The sequence below is a fragment of the Dicentrarchus labrax genome, unplaced genomic scaffold (assembly GCF_905237075.1).
Source record: "Dicentrarchus labrax unplaced genomic scaffold, dlabrax2021, whole genome shotgun sequence".
In the NCBI taxonomy this organism is placed as follows: domain Eukaryota; kingdom Metazoa; phylum Chordata; class Actinopteri; family Moronidae; genus Dicentrarchus; species Dicentrarchus labrax.
The window spans coordinates 16,923,031-16,942,376 of record NW_026136705.1 but is presented as its reverse complement, the minus strand read 5'-3'; the positions used below and the strand labels follow the sequence as shown (position 1 = coordinate 16,942,376).

Sequence of the window (19,346 nt, the reverse complement as noted above, 5' to 3'; positions counted from 1 at the left end):
AGCCTTTTATCCATTAACTGCTAAACTAAAGGTGGCCGTGCCTTCGCTGTTTTAGCCCCAACATTGTGGAATAGTCTTCCCCAATCACTCAGATTCACTGAATCTGTGGACTGTTTTAAGCAGCTCCCCAAAACCCACCTCTACAGGCAAGCCTTTTTATAGATCTCCTTGTTTGTTTTCCCAACTGTCGTCTCTTTAATCTATCCTTCCCACATGCTCCCTATGTTTGTGTGATTGGGTATGGTTATACCCATATGTATATTTGTTGTTTGTAAAGCACTTTGGATCTCTGTGTCAAAAAGGTGCTATATAAATAAAGCTTTACTTACTTACTTACTATTAAGGAGTTTAGAATTTAACAATCCACAAGGTTTACTAAAGGAAACAACTGTGTAGTTGTGTAAAATCTCAGCACAAATACAGTGACAAATCCAAATTATCTGGCCTTAATCACTTGAGACATCATCCCTCTGGGAACAGACCTAAAAAGAAATTATAATGCTTTAAAGCACTAGTTGCACAAGTAAAGACTGAAGTTGAATTGTGAGTTGTGATTTTTCATCACTACTGAAAATAAAGTTCAGCCATGGAGGTCAGAGGGGTACAGAAGCGTGTTGCATTCACTTTTTCTGAGTAATTTATTTTTTATTTTTTATTTTTTTTAAATAATTTTCTCTGGTTTTCTGACAATTTTTTTTCCCCTGTTTTTCTGAGTAATTATTTTCCTGTTTTTCTGAGTAATTTTTCTGTTTTTCTGAGTAATTTTTTTCTGAATTATCAAGATACTTCGAACTCCCGCGAGAACCTCCAACCTTCAAGTGACCCCCTGCTGACATTTAAGTTTTAAAATGTATTTTCGCTGACTCACAGTGCTTTTACAGAGCGTTTGTCACACCTTTTGTTTGACATGAACTAAGTCTGCTCAGTAAGATGAAACTTAAAGGGTCAGAGAGCGCTTCAGCTAAACCGATCTGGTATGACCGGGGTGTTCAATCAATAACTGAATCAGTGTGTCAATAAGCAATGCTCAGTTTTGGGAAATTAAGTAAATGCCTGTACTTTGTCTAGGTTTCACAATTACTCTGTTGTTTGTTTAGGTGACATGTGACCAAGTGTTTACACATGGCTGGAAATTCAGGATAAAAACGTAGATGTGGCCTACTTATAGTCAGGACACACAAAACAGTAATATGTATCACAACAGTCAGAAAGAACAGGTTACCAGACTGAATTCATTGAGTTATTTTACAGGAAAAGAGTCAAGTAATTGGAGAAGGAAGCTTAGACTTTGTTTTCAGTTTTTACAAGTTATATTTAAAGAAATACCTACTACTACTTACAATTGTAATATAGTAAGTAATAAATATAATCAAGAGGTCCTTATTTCTTCATTAGTCCAGTTGACACTGAACTGTTTGAATCTCTCTGCTGTTAAGGTTGAATGCAATTGTGAGGACATTGTGGGAAATTGTTTGAATGTTTCCTGTGACAATATTGATCACCTTTTATTTGTCATTAAGTTAATAAGTACCAGGATGGTCTAAAGTTATTCCATCCCTCTTTCTGAGCGTCACTGTCCACTTTGAAATAAAAGTACAGCTCCTGCAAAATCTTCTAATTTTTATTCACCAGTTTAACGTTCAACATGGGATTTTCTGTCCACTGGAGTCGGCTTGCTGCACTTTTGTGTCTCCTCTGTATGGGTGAGCTACTTTTACCTTAGATATTTTTAAAAGATATATATTTTATGATTTTGACTTTCAAATATCCACAATGGTCATGTATTTGTCCATGTTTATCTATTTGCTGTGTAAGTGAAGCAAGTTTTGTAACAAAGTTAGACATGGTAAACTTGCAAATGTTAAGATTTTTGTCAAACATTTTTAAAGTAATTCACAATTTAATTTTTCTAAACAATTTTGTACAATTGGAAAATATGGCAATTATAAATTGGATACTGCTGCTGAAAACTTCTGCATGTGAAGTCATTTAATGTTCCTAATATATGCTGTTTAGTAGTGGGAACTTACAAATCTTGTTTTCAACACTTAATTGTTTAATTCAGGGGTCTCAAACTCAAATTGGTTTGGGGCCATTGCAACCCTCAAGTACTACAAAAAAGCACAATCATTTAAAAATATTTCCATTACTAAAATCCTTCTATACAAAAAATACAGTCAGCAGTTTCTATAAATTTAATGTTACCTGTGTTGTTGCAACAAATGAAGCCTTAAACCTGCTCTCTTATCAACCGTTTCCACACTATGCCATTATCTTGCACCAGAATTGTTTTCATTTTAATTGTGTATAAAGACATAAAAAAAACTAGAAAAAATTGTTAGAATAAACAATATTGTGTTATGGGTTATATCATATTTATTTTACTTATATTATATTGACATCATGATATATAGTATAATTAAATTGAATATAATGTAATGTATATTAACTTTTAAATCAGTAAACTGATGACTCTGACTATTCACCCAAAGTGAACTCAATAACTGCAGGGTTCTGAATTTTGAGCAGATTATTTCCTGTGAATTTTGCATCAAAGATGATTTTTAGGACCTTTTTTTAACAATTCTATGTTATATTTTTTGTTTTTTAACAATCTTAAATACTTCATAGGTTTGTTTTTTGGACAATTCAGTGTTTCCTTCTCCCTGATGCTTTACCATTGTTCTATTAGCTCTTTGGCTGTTTCAACTGCATACTTTTGTAATGCAGGACAAGTCTGTAGAGAGTGGAGACTCCAGGAATATAGCTTGAGTTCATGTCATCAACATTTAGATCTTAAATAATCAACATTTTAAAATAACAGTTTTATTTAGTTTTGTTCACAGAAGTAAACAAAATGCCGAGATATAGCCCTAATGTGTATGTTCTCAAAAAGGCGTCATGACTTTGACATATTGTTTAATGTCTTACGTGCCTTTGGAGGGAACCTTTTTAAAAATCTGAGTGAATTAATAAACCTCCATGCCCCAAAATGGTCTTTTATTTTTCAGGAGGTGGAGTGTGGTGTGACTGCACAGTGGCAAGTGTACAAATTGAAGGAGGTGATTACAAATTGACCAAGAAGCTGGAACCAGGCAGCCTGTTGATTTACAACTGTTCTAAGGGCTTCTACCCATACCCAGCTTTGACCCGCCTCTGCCAGCCCAATGGCACCTGGAAACCAGCACCCAAAAGATTTCAGCCTCAGAGATGCAGGAGTGAGTGATGTGACAGAAATGTTTCTCACTTTGCTTCAAGCGACCTGCTCTACATGATAACAAATCCTTTTGCTTTGCAGTTGTTGAATGCCCAGACCCCAATGTGCTGGAGAATGGAGACGTCTCGCCTCCTCAGGAGAGGTACTTTGTGGACAATGAGACCTCGTATGAGTGCTACTCTGGATACACACTGCGAGGCTCATCTACACGTGTTTGCTTACCAAACGGGAAGTGGAGCGGCTCCACTCCCATCTGTAGCCACGACAGTAAGTCCTAAACAGAAACCTACTTTCTTTCTCCCTCTCCTTTCTCTTTTAGATTTGGGATTCATCCTCATTTATGTTTGACTTTTGTCATTTCTGTCACAACAGCAGGGGATAATTGTGCTGACCCTGGTATCCCACCTGGCGCCTCAAGAACAGGGAACATATTTGGAATTGATGACACAGTGGAGTACAGCTGCAACAACAACCTGTTTTTGGTGGGGTCAAGAGAAAGAGTGTGTCAGGAGAACGGCCAGTGGACTGGCAGAGAACCAGCATGCTACTGTAAGACTTATACGTACAAATACTGTTAACAATCTGTGTTGTTTGATCAAAGTTTTGCCACAAAATGTTCTAGCCTAATGGGAACAGTGCTCATTTTATACAGCTACAAAAAGGATGTTGCAATATTCAGAAGCAATGACTGAGATTAAGAGTTTTTTGGACTGAAGAGGGTGCTGACTTGTTTTCAAACCAAGACATGTTGACATCATGGTGTTTACTTTTGCTCATCCAAGTCTGTCCCTGAGTGAGCTGAGGGTACAGCCTCTAATGTTGCAAAAAAGACGCGTACTGACCCAACTGCTGACGTGCTTTTTTCCCAACGATGTTGTGGTCTGGGCTATCCTGTCACAGTTCACAGACGTCATGTCACACTTTTCCAACTTCGGATTGGGTGGGCTTTGGGAAACAACTATAAAATCTTAGTTGGTTCCGATTGAGCATAACACCTCCCTGAGTTATCTTACTTGCAGTAGCATGAGCAGTTTCTGTTCTGATTTTGTAAAGCTAGTCTTGCCCTTTCAAAAAAGCAGCCCCCTGGTTACTGGCGGGAAGTATGGCTACGTCCACACGGGAAGCCATTATGCAATTATACAATTATAGAACATAACTGTCATTAATAACTATATCGTGATTACTGAATTTAAGAACAGTAATCTGATTACTGTAATTTGTTACTTGCATATGAGCCAAACAAATATATTTTCCGCTTTTGCTTGGAGTGTGAAAGTAGTCTAGGAGTTACTATTCCAGTGACAAGGACATGATCCCTCAGCTTTTCGACCTATAGCCGGGTGAGAATACTGATGATTGAAAAACAGTCTTTCTGGTAATGGGCCAGTACTTTTAGTTCACTATCACTTCCCTTTGTCATACTTATTACAAATGTCTCTTAATGTGACTTTGCTTCTTGCAGACAAACACACCTATGACACTTCACTGGAGGTTTCAAAGGAATTTGGCAGCACAATCAAAAACACCCTCACCACCATACAGCCAGTTAGTAAGTTCCTGGAACTAATCTGATTATGACAATCATTTAATAGCAATGCTATGTGATAATTTTTTCTACAACAACATATTTTTCTTGTGATAAAGATAACATTTTGTTAAATTCTAAACAAATGATCATAATCATTCAGCATTTTTAGGTTAAACTCACTCCTTTGGAGCACCCGGTAGCTTACCTGGTAGTGCATGTGTGAGCCGTGCTAAGGGTGGATAAATTAAAACACAAGTGCCGACAACGCCACCTAGGTTTAACTGAGGCCTAGGACCTCTTAGGATCACCAAATTAAAGTTAGGGTAAACAGGTTCTTTTATGTCGGGGAGAGCAGTAAACAGTGTTATTTTTAAAACAATGAGTACAGCCAGTGGAACACAGTTGAACACAATTTATTTTAAAATAAGTAAAAACAACTAAAAGCTCTACCTTCAAATAAACTAAACAAAGAACACAAACAACTAAAACCCAGCTAAAATAATGTGGCACGGATGGAGTGGGAGGTCAACAACGGCAGTCGCGGGTCTCTGGTGGCGACCACCTGCTCTTCACCTGGCTCCGCTCTTCGGCAGCCTGTCGAGGGAAACTCAGGGCCAGTCAATGTCCTTTAACAAGGCACAACTTTATATATTACACACTACACAAACACCGGTCTGAAACGGGACTTACGCGGGAGGGAGAAGTTTTACCTTCTCCCAATTATAGCCGCTAACGGTCGGTGTTTGCTCCGGTGTCTCTTCAGACCTCTTCCAGTGCGATGATCTGCTCTGTCTCTCTGTCTGCTTCCTGCTGTCCGGCCCGTTGTGACCTCCGTGTCCTCCCTCGTGCCCTCTGTGTCCTCCCTCGTGCCCTCGGGTATCTTCCATAGTGTCCTTTTTATCCAAGAACAGTCACTCCCCTCTCTGGGTGCCAGGTGTAAGTCCTTATGCTTGATTAAGGTATGTCTCCGGTGGGGAAGTAAAACCAACGTAACACAAACACACTTCAAAATAAAAGCATGCAATAATAAATAAGACAAACACAGCAAATTCAAAGTAAAAGCATGCTTAAATAAAATCAAACTTCCCCCCGTGACATCTCCCCACACTTTAAAGTTAGCAGTCCCTGCAACATGTTATGAGTCTCTATAACGGACTGGAGTTTGTCCAAAGTTTACCCTGGTGGAGCATCGTAGGGCACCCTCAGGTTCCACATTCACAGGCGGTATGGCTACCGGTGCTGGAAGGAACCCGTAGATCATGGGCTGAATGGGTCCGTGCATCTGGACAACCGGCTCAGTGGTTGGTAGCGGGACTTCGGTTGGGGGTACTGTACACACCTTAAGTGAGTTCCTATGGATATTTTGTATTCTGCCACCCTTCTCTGGCTGAATCTTGTACACAACCCCTGTATCCCCCACCTGCTCCAACACCACCCATGGCTCTGGGTCCCACCAAGTACACAACTTTCCTGCCCCTCGTCTGTTCCTATCTCGCACCCACACCCTTTCCCCCGGTAAAAGTGGTAACGCTTTGGCCCTCTTGTCATAGTGCTGCTTGTTCTGGGTGGCTGCACTCTCTATTCTTTGTTTAGCCAGGCTATAAGCTAAGGACAGTTTCTGCTGGTGGTCTTGTACCCACCCACCTACATCGTGCCTCATCTGTTGGGGACCTACACCTAATCCTACATCAACAGGAAGTCGCAGGTGTCGCCCAAACATGAGGAAGGAAGGGGTATACCCAGTCGCACTGTGTGTGGTGTTATTATAGGCGTGTGTCAGTTCGGGCAGATAGTCGGGCCAGTGAAATTGCTTAGACGTCTCTAAAGAGCGGAGCATATTTAACAAGGTCTGATTAAAACGCTCTGCACTGCCATTTCCTGCGGGATGGTAGGGAGTTGTGCGGCTTTTAGTTATACCATAGGTATCACAAAATTGTTTCATAAGTGCAGATTCGAAATTAGGTCCCTGGTCAGAATGGAAACGGGCGGGGCAACCAAATGGTTGGATCACATGGGTCCACAGGGCCTTTACTGTAGTCTGAGCTGTTTGATCTCGAGTGGGAATAGCCCAAGAAAAACGGGTAAACAGATCAGTAGCAACAAGAATGTTCTGGTAGGTGTCTGTGGGCCGACCTAAGGACAAAAAGTCCAACCCCACCACTTCTAAGGGGTAGGATACTGTGAATGGATTTAGGGGGGCCTTAGGCTCCACCCTGTCTCGCTGCAGGTTACAGGCAACACAACCCTGCTGCAACTGACGTACCTCCCTCTCCATATCAGGCCAATAGAACCGCTGACGGATCCGGTTTAGGGTTCTCTCCACACCAGCATGGGCAGCGGCTTCATGGATCCTCTTCCAAACTTCTTGGCTCCTAGATTCTGGACACACAATCTGGAAACACACTTCGTGTGTGTGCGGGTCAATCATTTTACGACACAGTATTTTGCTTTTAACCTGAAGTTTTCGTTTTTTGACTGCAACAGTCTCTGGGCTCTAAGGGACAATGTCAGGCGCTCTGGTCTCGTCGGTATCATTTGGGTTTCCACATACCTCTTAATGATTTGAAGGTCCGCATCACCAGCTTGTGCCTCCTCCCACTCTCTGCCTGTCCACTCCTCTTCACCTCCCTCAGGGGTCAGTTCAATGGCTGCCGTGACTGGAACGGTTTCCAGCTCAAGGTTTTCACATGAGGCATCTGCAGTCAGTGGGTTAATTGGAAACCGAGACAGGGCATCTGCATTTACATTACTTTTACCTGAGCGGTACTTGATGTCATAATCGAAGGAGGCAAGCTGTGCGACCCAGCGCTGTTCCACGGCACCCAGGCGAGCTGTCTGTAAGTGGGCCACAGGGTTATTGTCAGTGTACACCGTGAATCGGGCTCCAGTCAGATAGTCTTTAAATTTCTCGGTTACTGCCCACTTAAGAGCCAGGAGCTCTAGTTTGAAAGAGCTATAATTTGCATCATTCCGCTCTGTTGGGTGTAGGCTGCGACTGGCATAGGCTATCACTCGTTCTCGCCCTTGTTGGACCTGGGCCAAGACTGCTCCCAAACCATGATTACTGGCATCTGTGTAAACAAGGAATGGCAGGGAGTAATCAGCATATGCCAAAACAGGTGTTTGTGTTAAAGCTGCTTTCAGGTGATCAAAGGATGTCTGGCACTCTGAGGACCACTGTACCTTTCGGATTTGCGACTTTTTATCAGCAGGGATGCCTGTCAGCAGTTGGTTGAGGGGGCGTGCAATCTTTGCAAAGCCAGAAACGAAGCGTCTGTAATAGCCAGCTAAGCCAAGGAAGGCTCGTACCTGTCTTACAGTGGTGGGGATGGGCCAGTCTTTTACGGCTGAGATTTTGTCTGGATCAGGACTCACCCCTTTTGGTCCACCACATGGCCCAGGAATTTCACTTCCTTCTGCAGGAGTTTGCACTTATCCAGGCGCAGTTTCAAGCCATGCCGCCACAGTTTGTTAAACACCTCATCTAGCTGCTGTAGATGGGAGGAAAAGTCAGGTGAATAAATGATAATGTCATCCAAATAAACCAGTAAGGATTCTGACAATTGGCCATTTAAACATTGTTGCATCAGACGTTGGAAGGTAGCTGGCGCATTGCACAGGCCGAAGGGCATACGCTCAAATTCATACAGCCCCAGCGGTGTGGTGAAGGCGGTCTTCTCCTGGTCTTGGGTGTCCATCTCAACTTGCCAATAGCCACTGGCTAAGTCAAGAGTAGAAAACCATTCTGCTCTGGTCAGACTGGTCAAGGTTTCTTCAATCCTGGGGAGGGGAAATGCATCTTTATGAGTTATTGCATTTAACTTCCTGTAATCCACACAGAATCTCCAACTGCCATCTTTTTTCTCACCAGTACTATGGGTGCCGCCCATGGGCTACAGCTCTCTTTATCTCTTTATGACACCTTGCTCCAGCATACCTGAGAGTAGGGATTTCATCTCTTTATACATGGCAGGGGGGGGGGGGGGTGTGTTTCTGGGAGAGGGGGGGTAGCACGAGTATGGAGGCAATGTTGTACCAGGTCTGTACGTCCGAAGTCCTCATTGATGTTGCTGTGCAAACACCTTCTGCCATTTCAGCAGCAGGGCCCCGGGCTCCTCCTGTTGCTGCTCAGACAGATCAAGGCCTGTTGGAGAGTTCACTCCCCCCTATCGGCAGCTTCTGGTCCTCCTCGTCAACTGCAGCATTTACCAGTGTCACTCCAATAACACAATCACCTTCAAGGGACAGGTTAAGGTCGCAGGCTCCATGTACATCCGCTTTCTCCCCCCGGGACAGTTTGCCCAGGACATTCTGCTACCGATCTAGCATCAAACAGTAGGGGTGTGGGTTAAAAACTCTCACAGGGACTCTGCCATTTCTTATCACTGCTAGGGTCCTGGCCACCCTCACACTGCAAGTCTCAGGCAGCGCTTCAATTAGGGCACAGTAATCTTTTCCCCCCCAGGCTCATCCGAGCCCGACCCCACACCAGTACTTCACTCTTTGGGGGAATTTTGATGACCCGTCGGCTGGCTGGCCGCACGTACCCCAACATCCCGTCCTCTGTCATGGTAGCCTCAATGTGTCTGCATGTAGCAAATGCATCCCTCCAAACCCGCTGTCTCTGTAACGTCTGTGGGGGGGAACAGACCCTCTGGGACATTTAAAAAAAACAGTCCAACAAGCAGTAACAACATTCATTCCAATGATGAGTGGGTGTGTACAGTGTTCATCCTTCACAATCACAATTCCTCTTCCAGGTATCTTAGCACCCTCTAGCTCCAGATCTAATACGGCATAGCTCGTATAAGGGATCTCCAGGCCATTTGCGGCCTGTAACTTAAAAACTATAGGAGCCTTTCCAAGCTTAGCTTGGGTAAAATGTTGCTCAAAGAGGCTTTGCTGCATTTAAGGTGACCTGGGACCCCGTGTCTAATAGCCCCGCCAGTGTAACATCACTTCAATGTTATACGTCTATAGTTGGACACCTTCCAATAAATGCTCTAGGGGGGCCCTTTTTTTTTTTTTTGCTTTTACCCCCCGCCCCTCGGACCTCAGCAGCAGGGAAAGCTAGTTTAAAGCCTGCCGAGCAGTAGTTGGCCTCCTACAAAATCTAGCTATGTGGCCGGCTTGTCTGCATTGGCGGCAAAGCTGGCCTTCCCTTCCCAAGCGGTGGTTTTAGGAAAAAAATCTTTTTTGCGCCCCTATAGGGCTGTATTAGGGGCTGTGGTGCAATAACAGCTGGTTGAAGGGAAGGGTTTTATTCTCCCTCACAAGTTCCTGGGTCAGTCCGGTCTTTTAAGATTTCACGTCTTCCATATCCCCCTTTTCAGGGTCTCTCTCCAGCTGGGTTTTTTTTTTGGAGGGGGAGGCGGCTTTTTTTTACACAAAGGCACATTTTCCCCCCGTTGGGGGGTCCCCTTTTTCTTTTTAACGGCCGCCCCCCCCCCTGTCTGAGTGCAAAAAAAGTTTCATCAGGGTTACGGCGGGCATAGACCTTCAGGGCCTGAGCCAGGGAACTTTCACGCACCCCCAAAACCGGTTGTTCTCGCGGTGGTGTGTGGGGGGTTTTCCATCGGGGTCTTGTTGCCGCAACCTGAAATACCGCTCTCTTAGTCTTAGAATGAATGGGGGCACAGTCTCGTCTGGTCTTTGGACACAACTAAAAAACTGAGACCCGGGGGTTTTTTTTTTTTTTTTATTTTGAATTTAAATAAATATATTTTTTTTTTTTTTTTTTTCTTTTTTTTCTCTATAAAAAACCTTCCTTTTTTTTTGCCTCCCCCAGCTACCCCCCCAAAAAAATTTTTTTTTTTTGGCCTTTGTTTTTTTTTTTCCTTTAAATTACGTTTTTTTTTTCCCCCTTCTTTTTATTTTTTTTTTGGGTTTAATTTGGTTTTTTTTTTTGGTGGCCAAGGGGCACCAGGATATACAGGCATCATCATATTCACTGTTTTAAAAACACCCCACTGCTCTCTGTACCAAAACCACCTACAAGCCAGTTAGGTAAACAGGTTCCTTTTTTTGGGGAGAGCACTAATCAGTGATTATGTAACAATCATTTAATAGCAAGTGCTATGTGATCACAATTTATTTTAAAACAAGTAAAAACAACTAAAAGCTCTACTTTCAAATAAACTAAACAAACACAAACAACTAAACTAAAATATCTTGTGATCTAAAAGGCATAACATTTATATTAAATTCACTAAACAAATACCGATCATAATCGGGACTTACGCGGAGGGAGAATTTTTAGGTTTCAATACGCTAACGGTCCGTGTTTGCCCGGTGTCTCTTCAGACCTCTTCCAGTGCTATCTGCTCTGTCTCCTGTCCCTGCTGTCCACCTCGTGCCCCCCATGCACCACTTTGTCCCCCCTGCCTGTCTTCCATAGTCTCCTTTTTATCCAAGAACATCCTCCCCTCTCTGGGTGCCAGGAAGTCCTATCTTGATTAATTTTTTTTGGGGGGGAAAAAAAAAAAAAAAAAAAAAAAAAAAATTAAAAAAAAAAAAAATTTTTAAATAATAAAAAAAAAAAAAAAAATTAAAATAAAAATTATTTTATAAAAAAATAAAATTTCCCCCCCCATAAACCCTCCTTTTCTTTCTGTCCCCCCCTCTCTCTCCCCCTTTCCTGTAAATCTCCAACTGTCACTATCAAATAAAGGCATTAAAAAGCACTGAAGAAAAAAACTCACTCCTCTGTGTAATGACACAATACCTTCATACCCTGTATGAATTGAAGAGGAAATGTGTTGGTATGAATGTTTCTATCCTGTAACAAATTCCAACCTTCTTTTCTTCCATTCTTCCAACAAATGAATATCATGGCATATAATATGTCTGGCACAATAACAGTATTTGTTGGGGTGCCATAGTAGCTGATGAGGTAGAGCTGGCGCCCCATGTGAGTCCGTGCTGCAGCAGCTATTGGTTAAAAAACGACCTGTGGCCCTTGGCTGCGTGTCATCCCCTCTGCCTCCCCAAATAACAGTATTTGTTGTGGATTGTTCAGATGACACACAGGAAGGAAGAACAATCCGGATTCCAAAAAATGGGACACTTAATATGTTTATCGCAGTGGATATTTCTGAGAGCATCGAAGAGAAAGACATACAAGATGCAAAAAATGCCGTCAAACAACTTATTTCAAAGGTAAGAAACAAACAGCTTTCCTCTTAATTAAAAGGGAGTAATAACATTGGAGGTTCTATCCAGAATGATACAACAGTATCTGCAGAGTTGTTAAAAAATTATAAAATACAGCCTCTAGTGAGACTAATCGGACATTTGATCAATCACTTGATTGATTGCATGTTAGAGTTTTATTGGGCATGGCAGAGGAAGCCACAGTATTACGCATGTGTCAGAAATGTCATGTTGAGAGACACTCACCTGTAGACTGCTAATTTTCAAATGAAATGATAATTTTGGAAAATGTGTCTTGTGAAATGAAAGCAGGCTTAAGAAAAATTATTTATTTTGAAATGAAAAAGTTTTTGTTACAATTAACATTTTAAAAAGAAAACGGATTATACCATAAAATTATCAAGAAATAAGATTTCATACATATATGAAATCGTATTCACTTAAACTTCATAATCTTCATACATATATGGAATCTTATGTCTTGATAATTTTATGGTCATCATGGTAATTAAATTTTGTCTACATTTTGTCATATGATTTTTTATTTCGTGATACATGTATTGAATGTTTCAGTCTTTGGATTTTTATAGATGGCTAGCATAGTTAGCAAATATATTTCTCTTTTAACATTTTAGCCACCTATTCATCTTGCTCCTAGCATTTTAATACGTATTAAGAATCTACTGAGACATTAGGTTTTTGAATGTTATACTACGGTAATATTGATTTCATTGGGAGTAGTGGATTTCGGTATTTGAATTTATGTAAGGTATATATTTGGTGTGAGCTGAAATATGAAAACTTTGAAGTTGTTTGACACTATTTTAGAATTAGATTTGGCACACAGTACACATAACATGTACAAACATATTCTCATCCCATTCGTCTGCCAGCACAACAGCCCATTAGAAGTAAATTTCATTATGAATTACACATCATAATCTTGACTGATGCTTCTTGGCACGAGTCCCTTGGCTTGTTGTCAATGCACACTACGGGATTCTCTTTCTGCTGATAAATGAATCAATTACTCAACAAAATAACAACCATAAGCAGTTTGATACATAAGGAGGTGTTGCATTAACATAATATTTCACAGCAGTTCCACAAGTTTGTTTGTGTTTACAAAGTTGTGTCAAGGGTTAGATAGGTTAAAGATTAACCACCTTGTATTTAACTGATTTGCTCTGTATTTCCACAGATTTCGTCTTTTTCTGTGAATCCAAATTATGAAATCATCTTTTTCTCCTCTGTCGTGGTTGAAGTTGTCAACATTCTTGATTTTTTTGATGGAAAACAAGAGAATATCCTTAATAAATTGGACGGATTTGAGAAAGGCGGTGAGTGACAACAAGACAAGGGACTCGTGCCAAGAAGCATCAGTCAAGATTATGATGTTTAACAGATCAGCATTATTATTGGAAATACTGTTTTAATATACAGATTGATTTATGTTTTTTGTGTGTGTATGTTTTGACTCAAAGATGCTTCTGGAACAAATCTGAACATCGTCTTTGAGACCTTCTTGGAGCAAATGGGCCTTATAAAGCGGCGGGTTGGTGAGGAGGCGTTTAAGGAACATCGTCATGCCATTATCGTTTTTACAGACGGTAATTTCAACCTCTTTATGGGCTGACTTTTGCAATGATGCTTCCAATTTTTTTTTACTGTAGGCTAACTATGGATTTAAATATTCTTGCTGCAAATCTTTAAAGAAATTGTTTTTGGAAAATATATGAGTATTTGCTTTCTTGCATCAACTGACAATTAAACTGTCTTCTTACAACTGCTTCTTACCTCAATTTATAATTTATGTGCAATAAAATCAGCACTGATTATAAATTATAGTATGTACATATGCATCTTGTACCAGTTATTATTAATCTAGATAATATCATTGTATTATGTTTTTGTTACAGTAAAAAAAATGCTCAAGCTATTTGTTGCTGCTGCTGTCTGTGTTGTTCATTATTTTAACACACTTTCTTTCTTTCATTCTAGGTGCTTATAATATGGGCGGTTCACCTGCAAGTACAGTGAAACAAATAAAGAACATGGTATATATGAACCCCACAAGTGAAGAGGAGAAACAACCAAGAGGAGAATATCTTGGTGAGTTAAGTTGTAGCAGAGATTTGTGTTGCTATGCTGATTTTCATCATTCAGCTTTGTTGCTCTTGTTAGTACTCTTCTTTGCGGATTCAAACAGTTTCTTTAATGCCATAGCTTGAGATAATAATTTCGTTATGTTGGAATAACAAAGCTTTTTTTCTCATGATAATGAGTTAATTTAACTTTTCTCAAGATTTATGAAGCGAAAACAACTTTTGTCACTGAACTGCACTCAACATTGCATTCATCAAGACATTTTGTCTTGATGAATTATCACGTTATCACGAGAAAACGAGCAAAGTAATTAACTTAAATTTGTAATCCATGACTTTTTAGAGCTTCTGTAGTCGGTATCTTTTCATTGATATAACAATATATATAATATAACTCCTTGCTAGCACCATGGGCAACAGAATGTGTTTAATGCAACACAGAGATCCTAATTAGTTTTGCTACGTTTCAATCTGTTACAGACATTTATGTTTTTGCCATTGGAGCTGAGATCGATGATGGTGAACTGCAGCCCCTCACAGCTGGGACCGGTGGCAAACATTACTTCAGACTGGAAGACATTGAAAATCTACAAGAGACCTTTGATGCGATAATTGGTAACTTATCTTTGCATTTCTGTGGTATTACCTACCTTAGCATTCATCTCCACTCTCTAATTTGACACAAAAGAGATTTACAGAGGTGGAAAAAGTACACACATTTTTTACTCAAGTAGAAGGACTGATACTTACAAAGTACAGGCTCTGAAATGCACTCGAGGTATAAAAGTAAAAAGTACTCCCTTGGTTTCTCTGAAGGGCATTTCTACTGGCTGTTTCTGTACTAAGCTAACTGAAACTTCAAATAGGGAGTCTCCATCTCTTGTCTGTTTTGCCGCGTCTGTCATGCGTGTCTTGTTGTTGGAAATGCAAGCGTTTATGCAAAAAAATCCCCTCGAAGGCATTAAATCTAAAGTAACGAGGCTAATTTTAAAATGTAAGAAAAAGACAATACAGATATCTGTGTGAAAATGTAGTGAATAAAAGTAAAAAAAAAAAAAAAAACAACTGTGCAGGACAACTGATAAACTGTGCATTGAACCAAAATAGTGAACTAGTGATTTGGATGAATTTGGAGCAGATTATTTCCTGTGAGCATCAGAAATTAATTTTCTTTTATATAATTCTGTCTGTATTATGTTGTTTTTTTAAAGCCATCATACACATTGACACTTGGTCTATTGTTCTATTAGCTCTTTGTAGTTTTAACTGTGTACTTTTCTAATGCAGGATGAGGATGTCTTCAAATTTTGGATCTTGAATAATAATCTAAACTTTAAAAATAACACATTTTCTTAAACCCCTTAAAATCAAGACCCTCTGTGTAGCTTTGTGAACCACTGGCTTAGGGCAGACACTTGGAGATCTAAGGTTTTCCTTTACAATATTTTAACAAAATCTTTAAGGTGACATGATGCTTCTCGGTCTATGTTGCTTGGATAAAACCATAAATGCATGTTAGGTAATTTTATACAATGTAATGGATTAGAGACACAAAACCCTAAATTTCCCCCAATGCATGTAATGCATTTGGAAAACATGTCACTTTGGGGAAAAAAAGCATTAGAACAATTTTGATGTTTAGTTTCAACATTGAGCCTTTACTCTATAAACTGACCTGTATCTCTATACCAAGGATGTATTTGCATCCATGAACATGAGCAAGACTAAATTTGTTGTGTTTTTTTTAATGCAGATGAAGAAGAAGTTAAGGGTCTATGTGGTCTTCATGTGGAGTATGATACAACTGAGAGAGATGCCAAGCAGAAAATGTATCCATGGATGGCATTTGTTGTCATCCAGGTGAATGTTTCAGCATTTCATTTAACTTCAGTAAAACAATTTAATTTTCATGTAGAAATATTTGGATTAGTGAGAACACAGTGGAGTCAGACCTGCAGATGTAAGATTTAATGGACCACAATGCCATGTTGTTCTTGCTTGTGTGTGTTATATAACTACTAAACTATATTATATATTTATTTATCCTTTAAAACTTAAGAATGAAGATCCAAGGAAATGCATCGGCTCTCTGGTGAGCCGCGAGTTTATCTTGACTGCTGCTCACTGCTTAAAATTTGGAGATTTGCCGGAGCATGTCAGAATTGAGATTGATGATGGACAGGGCAGAGGTAATGATGATGTGTATGTTTATTTAATGTATTCTCATGCAGCTTCTCTTCAGGTACCTGAACAGCAGTATCCAATTAAATTTGCTTTGGTTTGTATTTGCTTTTGTAGTGTCAAAGTCAAAACCTAACCTTATGACTTATTTTATATTTGCTGTAGTCCAGCATTTGCATTTTCAAAAATAAGTTTGACCAAATTTTAAACGGTAATACTACTAACCCTTGATTGTGTTTTACAGTAAAAAAAGTTAAAACCTTCATGAGACACCCAAAATACAATGTTACTGCTAAAGTGGACAAGAAAGTGAAGGAGTTTTATGACTATGATGTGGCTCTCATCCAACTGGAAAAACCTGTTCAAATCTCCACTTCTGTTAGGTAAGAATTTGTTTATTCTTGGATTTGATGCCACATTCTAGGTTACACACACACACACACACACACACACACACACACACACACACACACACACAAGAAATCTTTACATTTGTAATACTGCAATTTTATAAATAAATATACTGTGTTAAATATTATTAACTTGGAACATGTTGTATTGTTTTTGGTCTTTCGTTCAGACCTATTTGCATACCTTGCACTGTGGAGACCAGAAATGCTCTACAATTGGTTCCTGATTCTACCTGCAAGCAACAAGGTAAGGTAACTTTACCAACATACAACACTGTCAAACAACTCAGCTGTCCCATAACCGTTAATGTAAGACACTGTTACAATAACTCTGTAGGTAACATGGTAACACACCGTCCCAGCGTTTACTAAAGCCCCATTCACACTGCATCAATATGTAGGGAAATCCAAAGCTTGAGAGACATACCGCGCCTGGTTACGGTTGCTAAGCTATGATAATTGCTGTTAGGGGGGAGGTTGTGACGAACAGTTAATTGTCTCATATTTGGTCTTTTTATTCAAAAATGTATAATGTGTAAATATCTTATGGTAGTCCCAGTAATCATATTGTCAAAAACAGTTTACTTTAATCACCACTATTTGCATTTATAAGTAGCAAATTAAAGCTTAATATTGTTTATAACACATTGAAATATAGAATAAGATGTTTTCACTGTTTATTTATATTTATTATTTATTTGTCAAAACTTAACTTCTTCCTTGAAGCATCCATAACTGGTGTATAACAATAAGTTCTTCCAGTGTGTTATAAAACATTTATTAACTGTTTATACACACAAACAAATCATTCACAGGCAGGTTTCCAGAGTTCATGTGTTTAGAAAGAAATGAAATATCAAAGAAATACAAATGTCATTTATAATTGGTAATGAATTACTCCATATAATAACAAAGTTAATCAACACAATTAAGAAATAAATACATCATTTCATATAAAATGTATCTTACAGCTGTACTATATTGTCAGTCCTTCATTTTTTCATCTTACAGATGCATCATAGATGATAAGTGTGGTGTGTTATAAACCATTTGTTAATTGTTAATGCATTGCTTAATGTATTGATTCAGTGGCCTTGCAGTTAAAATAAAATATCACTGGAGCTTCAAATACAATTAATATTTTGTGTTCTGTTCATACAGAGCAGCTACTGTTAAAAGACCATCTTGAAAGACTCACTTTCCTGACCAGAACAGAAAACATAGTAGATGAAAAAGATGTCCATGCTAAGCTTGGCACTAATGTGAGTTTTAAATATTTATTGTTTAAATGATCAATGTGTGCCTGCTTTCTTGATTATCTTTTTTTACTCAAAGTCACTTTGGTTCTTCTTTCAACTTCATTGCAGAGAGCTGGATGCATCAAACATGCACTACAGGCACCAGGCATTGACACTGATGTTATAACAGACGTTGTGACTGATAACTTCCTGTGCACTGGTGGTCGGACTCCTTTCAGAGATCATATAGCGTGTACAGGTATGTTCCCTCTTTGTATAAAAGTGAACTCCACACTTCAAGCAGACATTATCGTTATCCAGCAATCATCCTTGAATTGAGCTAATTTCACAGTTAATGACATGCAGACACATTAGAGACGCAGCTATGTCTTTATCTGATTCAGGGTAAGTTAGGAAAATGGTAAAACACCCCAGAATATTCCTTTCTATCATGTCATGTGAGGCATGAAAGTTCTTGTTTTTTGTTCATGATCAGTTACTGAGGCCCATTATTTTGGGTGTTACTATGTGTGTGTGTGTGTGTGTGTGTGTGTGTGTATTTGTTGTGACAGGTGACTCTGGAGGTGCTGTGTTCAAGAACTACGAGCATCGCACAATACAGGTAAACAGCCGTTCTTTTCATTCATCCCAAATGAGTATCACCTGGTGGTAGTAACCAACAATTTCTTTCACAGGTTGCAGTGGTCAGCTGGGGAACCAAGACTCTGTGCAGGACGGGTGGTGTTGTCGAGTCAGATGACACTTCCAGAGATTTCCATATTAATCTATTCAGAGTTGTTCCTTTTCTTAAATCTATCCTTGGAAATAATGACCAGGATGATTATGCACCACTTACGTTTTTGGAGAGCTAAATGCATTTGCATACTGTAATATGTTTTCCAGTTAAGAACATACAATAGCAAATTGCACAATTATAATATTAATAGTTATCAGTTATGCTGTTCATCAGTCAGCCAGTATTTTCAGTGATCAACCAGTATGTAAAGTTTGTAATCAATCAGAATGAACCTGTGTCCTGGTGTTATGGAAGAAAAACTCATCTAAATGGTTAACACCCTGGATCGTGGTAGTATGGCAGTATACAGTGAGACGATATACATTTGTCTACTGTTAGAGATTTCACTATAATGTTTATACTGTGCTAACTATAATGCTGCAATATTGAGTATATGATCTTTGTACAGTGATAATTTACCTTCATTTGTAAGGTAATAAATTCAATGAGTGTCATTCCTGTCTGTTCATGTCACCCATAAACAGTTCCTGTACATTCATTCATTCATTTTGCAAAACTATAATACTAGGCTGTACCATGATACAGTTTATTGATAATGTAATATGAAGTTACCTATAATGAAATTGCATCCACATTATCTCAATCTTGGACTTCACAGCAAAAACAAATGACAGATTTGAAGGTTCAACCAAACAAACAAACCAGACATCAACTCTTATAAATGACGACAAACATATGAACTGACACTAGTCCGCAGA

The 19,346-nt window shown here is 39.4% G+C and overlaps 1 protein-coding gene across 1 annotated transcript; it reads left to right on the top strand.

Moving 5' to 3' along the window:
• The first annotated feature begins 1,538 nt into the window (after positions 1-1,538).
• On the top strand, positions 1,539-19,082 carry LOC127363597 (complement factor B-like). Its single transcript, XM_051400285.1, has 18 exons — positions 1,539-1,703; positions 3,012-3,218; positions 3,299-3,484; positions 3,590-3,766; positions 4,680-4,766; positions 11,764-11,903; positions 13,099-13,237; positions 13,382-13,507; positions 13,899-14,009; positions 14,483-14,617; positions 15,756-15,862; positions 16,062-16,191; positions 16,428-16,566; positions 16,764-16,840; positions 17,755-17,855; positions 17,961-18,090; positions 18,404-18,453; positions 18,527-19,082. Exons 1-18 carry the CDS (start codon positions 1,646-1,648, stop codon positions 18,701-18,703), a joined length of 2,277 nt encoding a protein of 758 aa, XP_051256245.1. The 5' UTR covers positions 1,539-1,645; the 3' UTR covers positions 18,704-19,082.
• Positions 19,083-19,346: the final 264 nt, after the last annotated feature.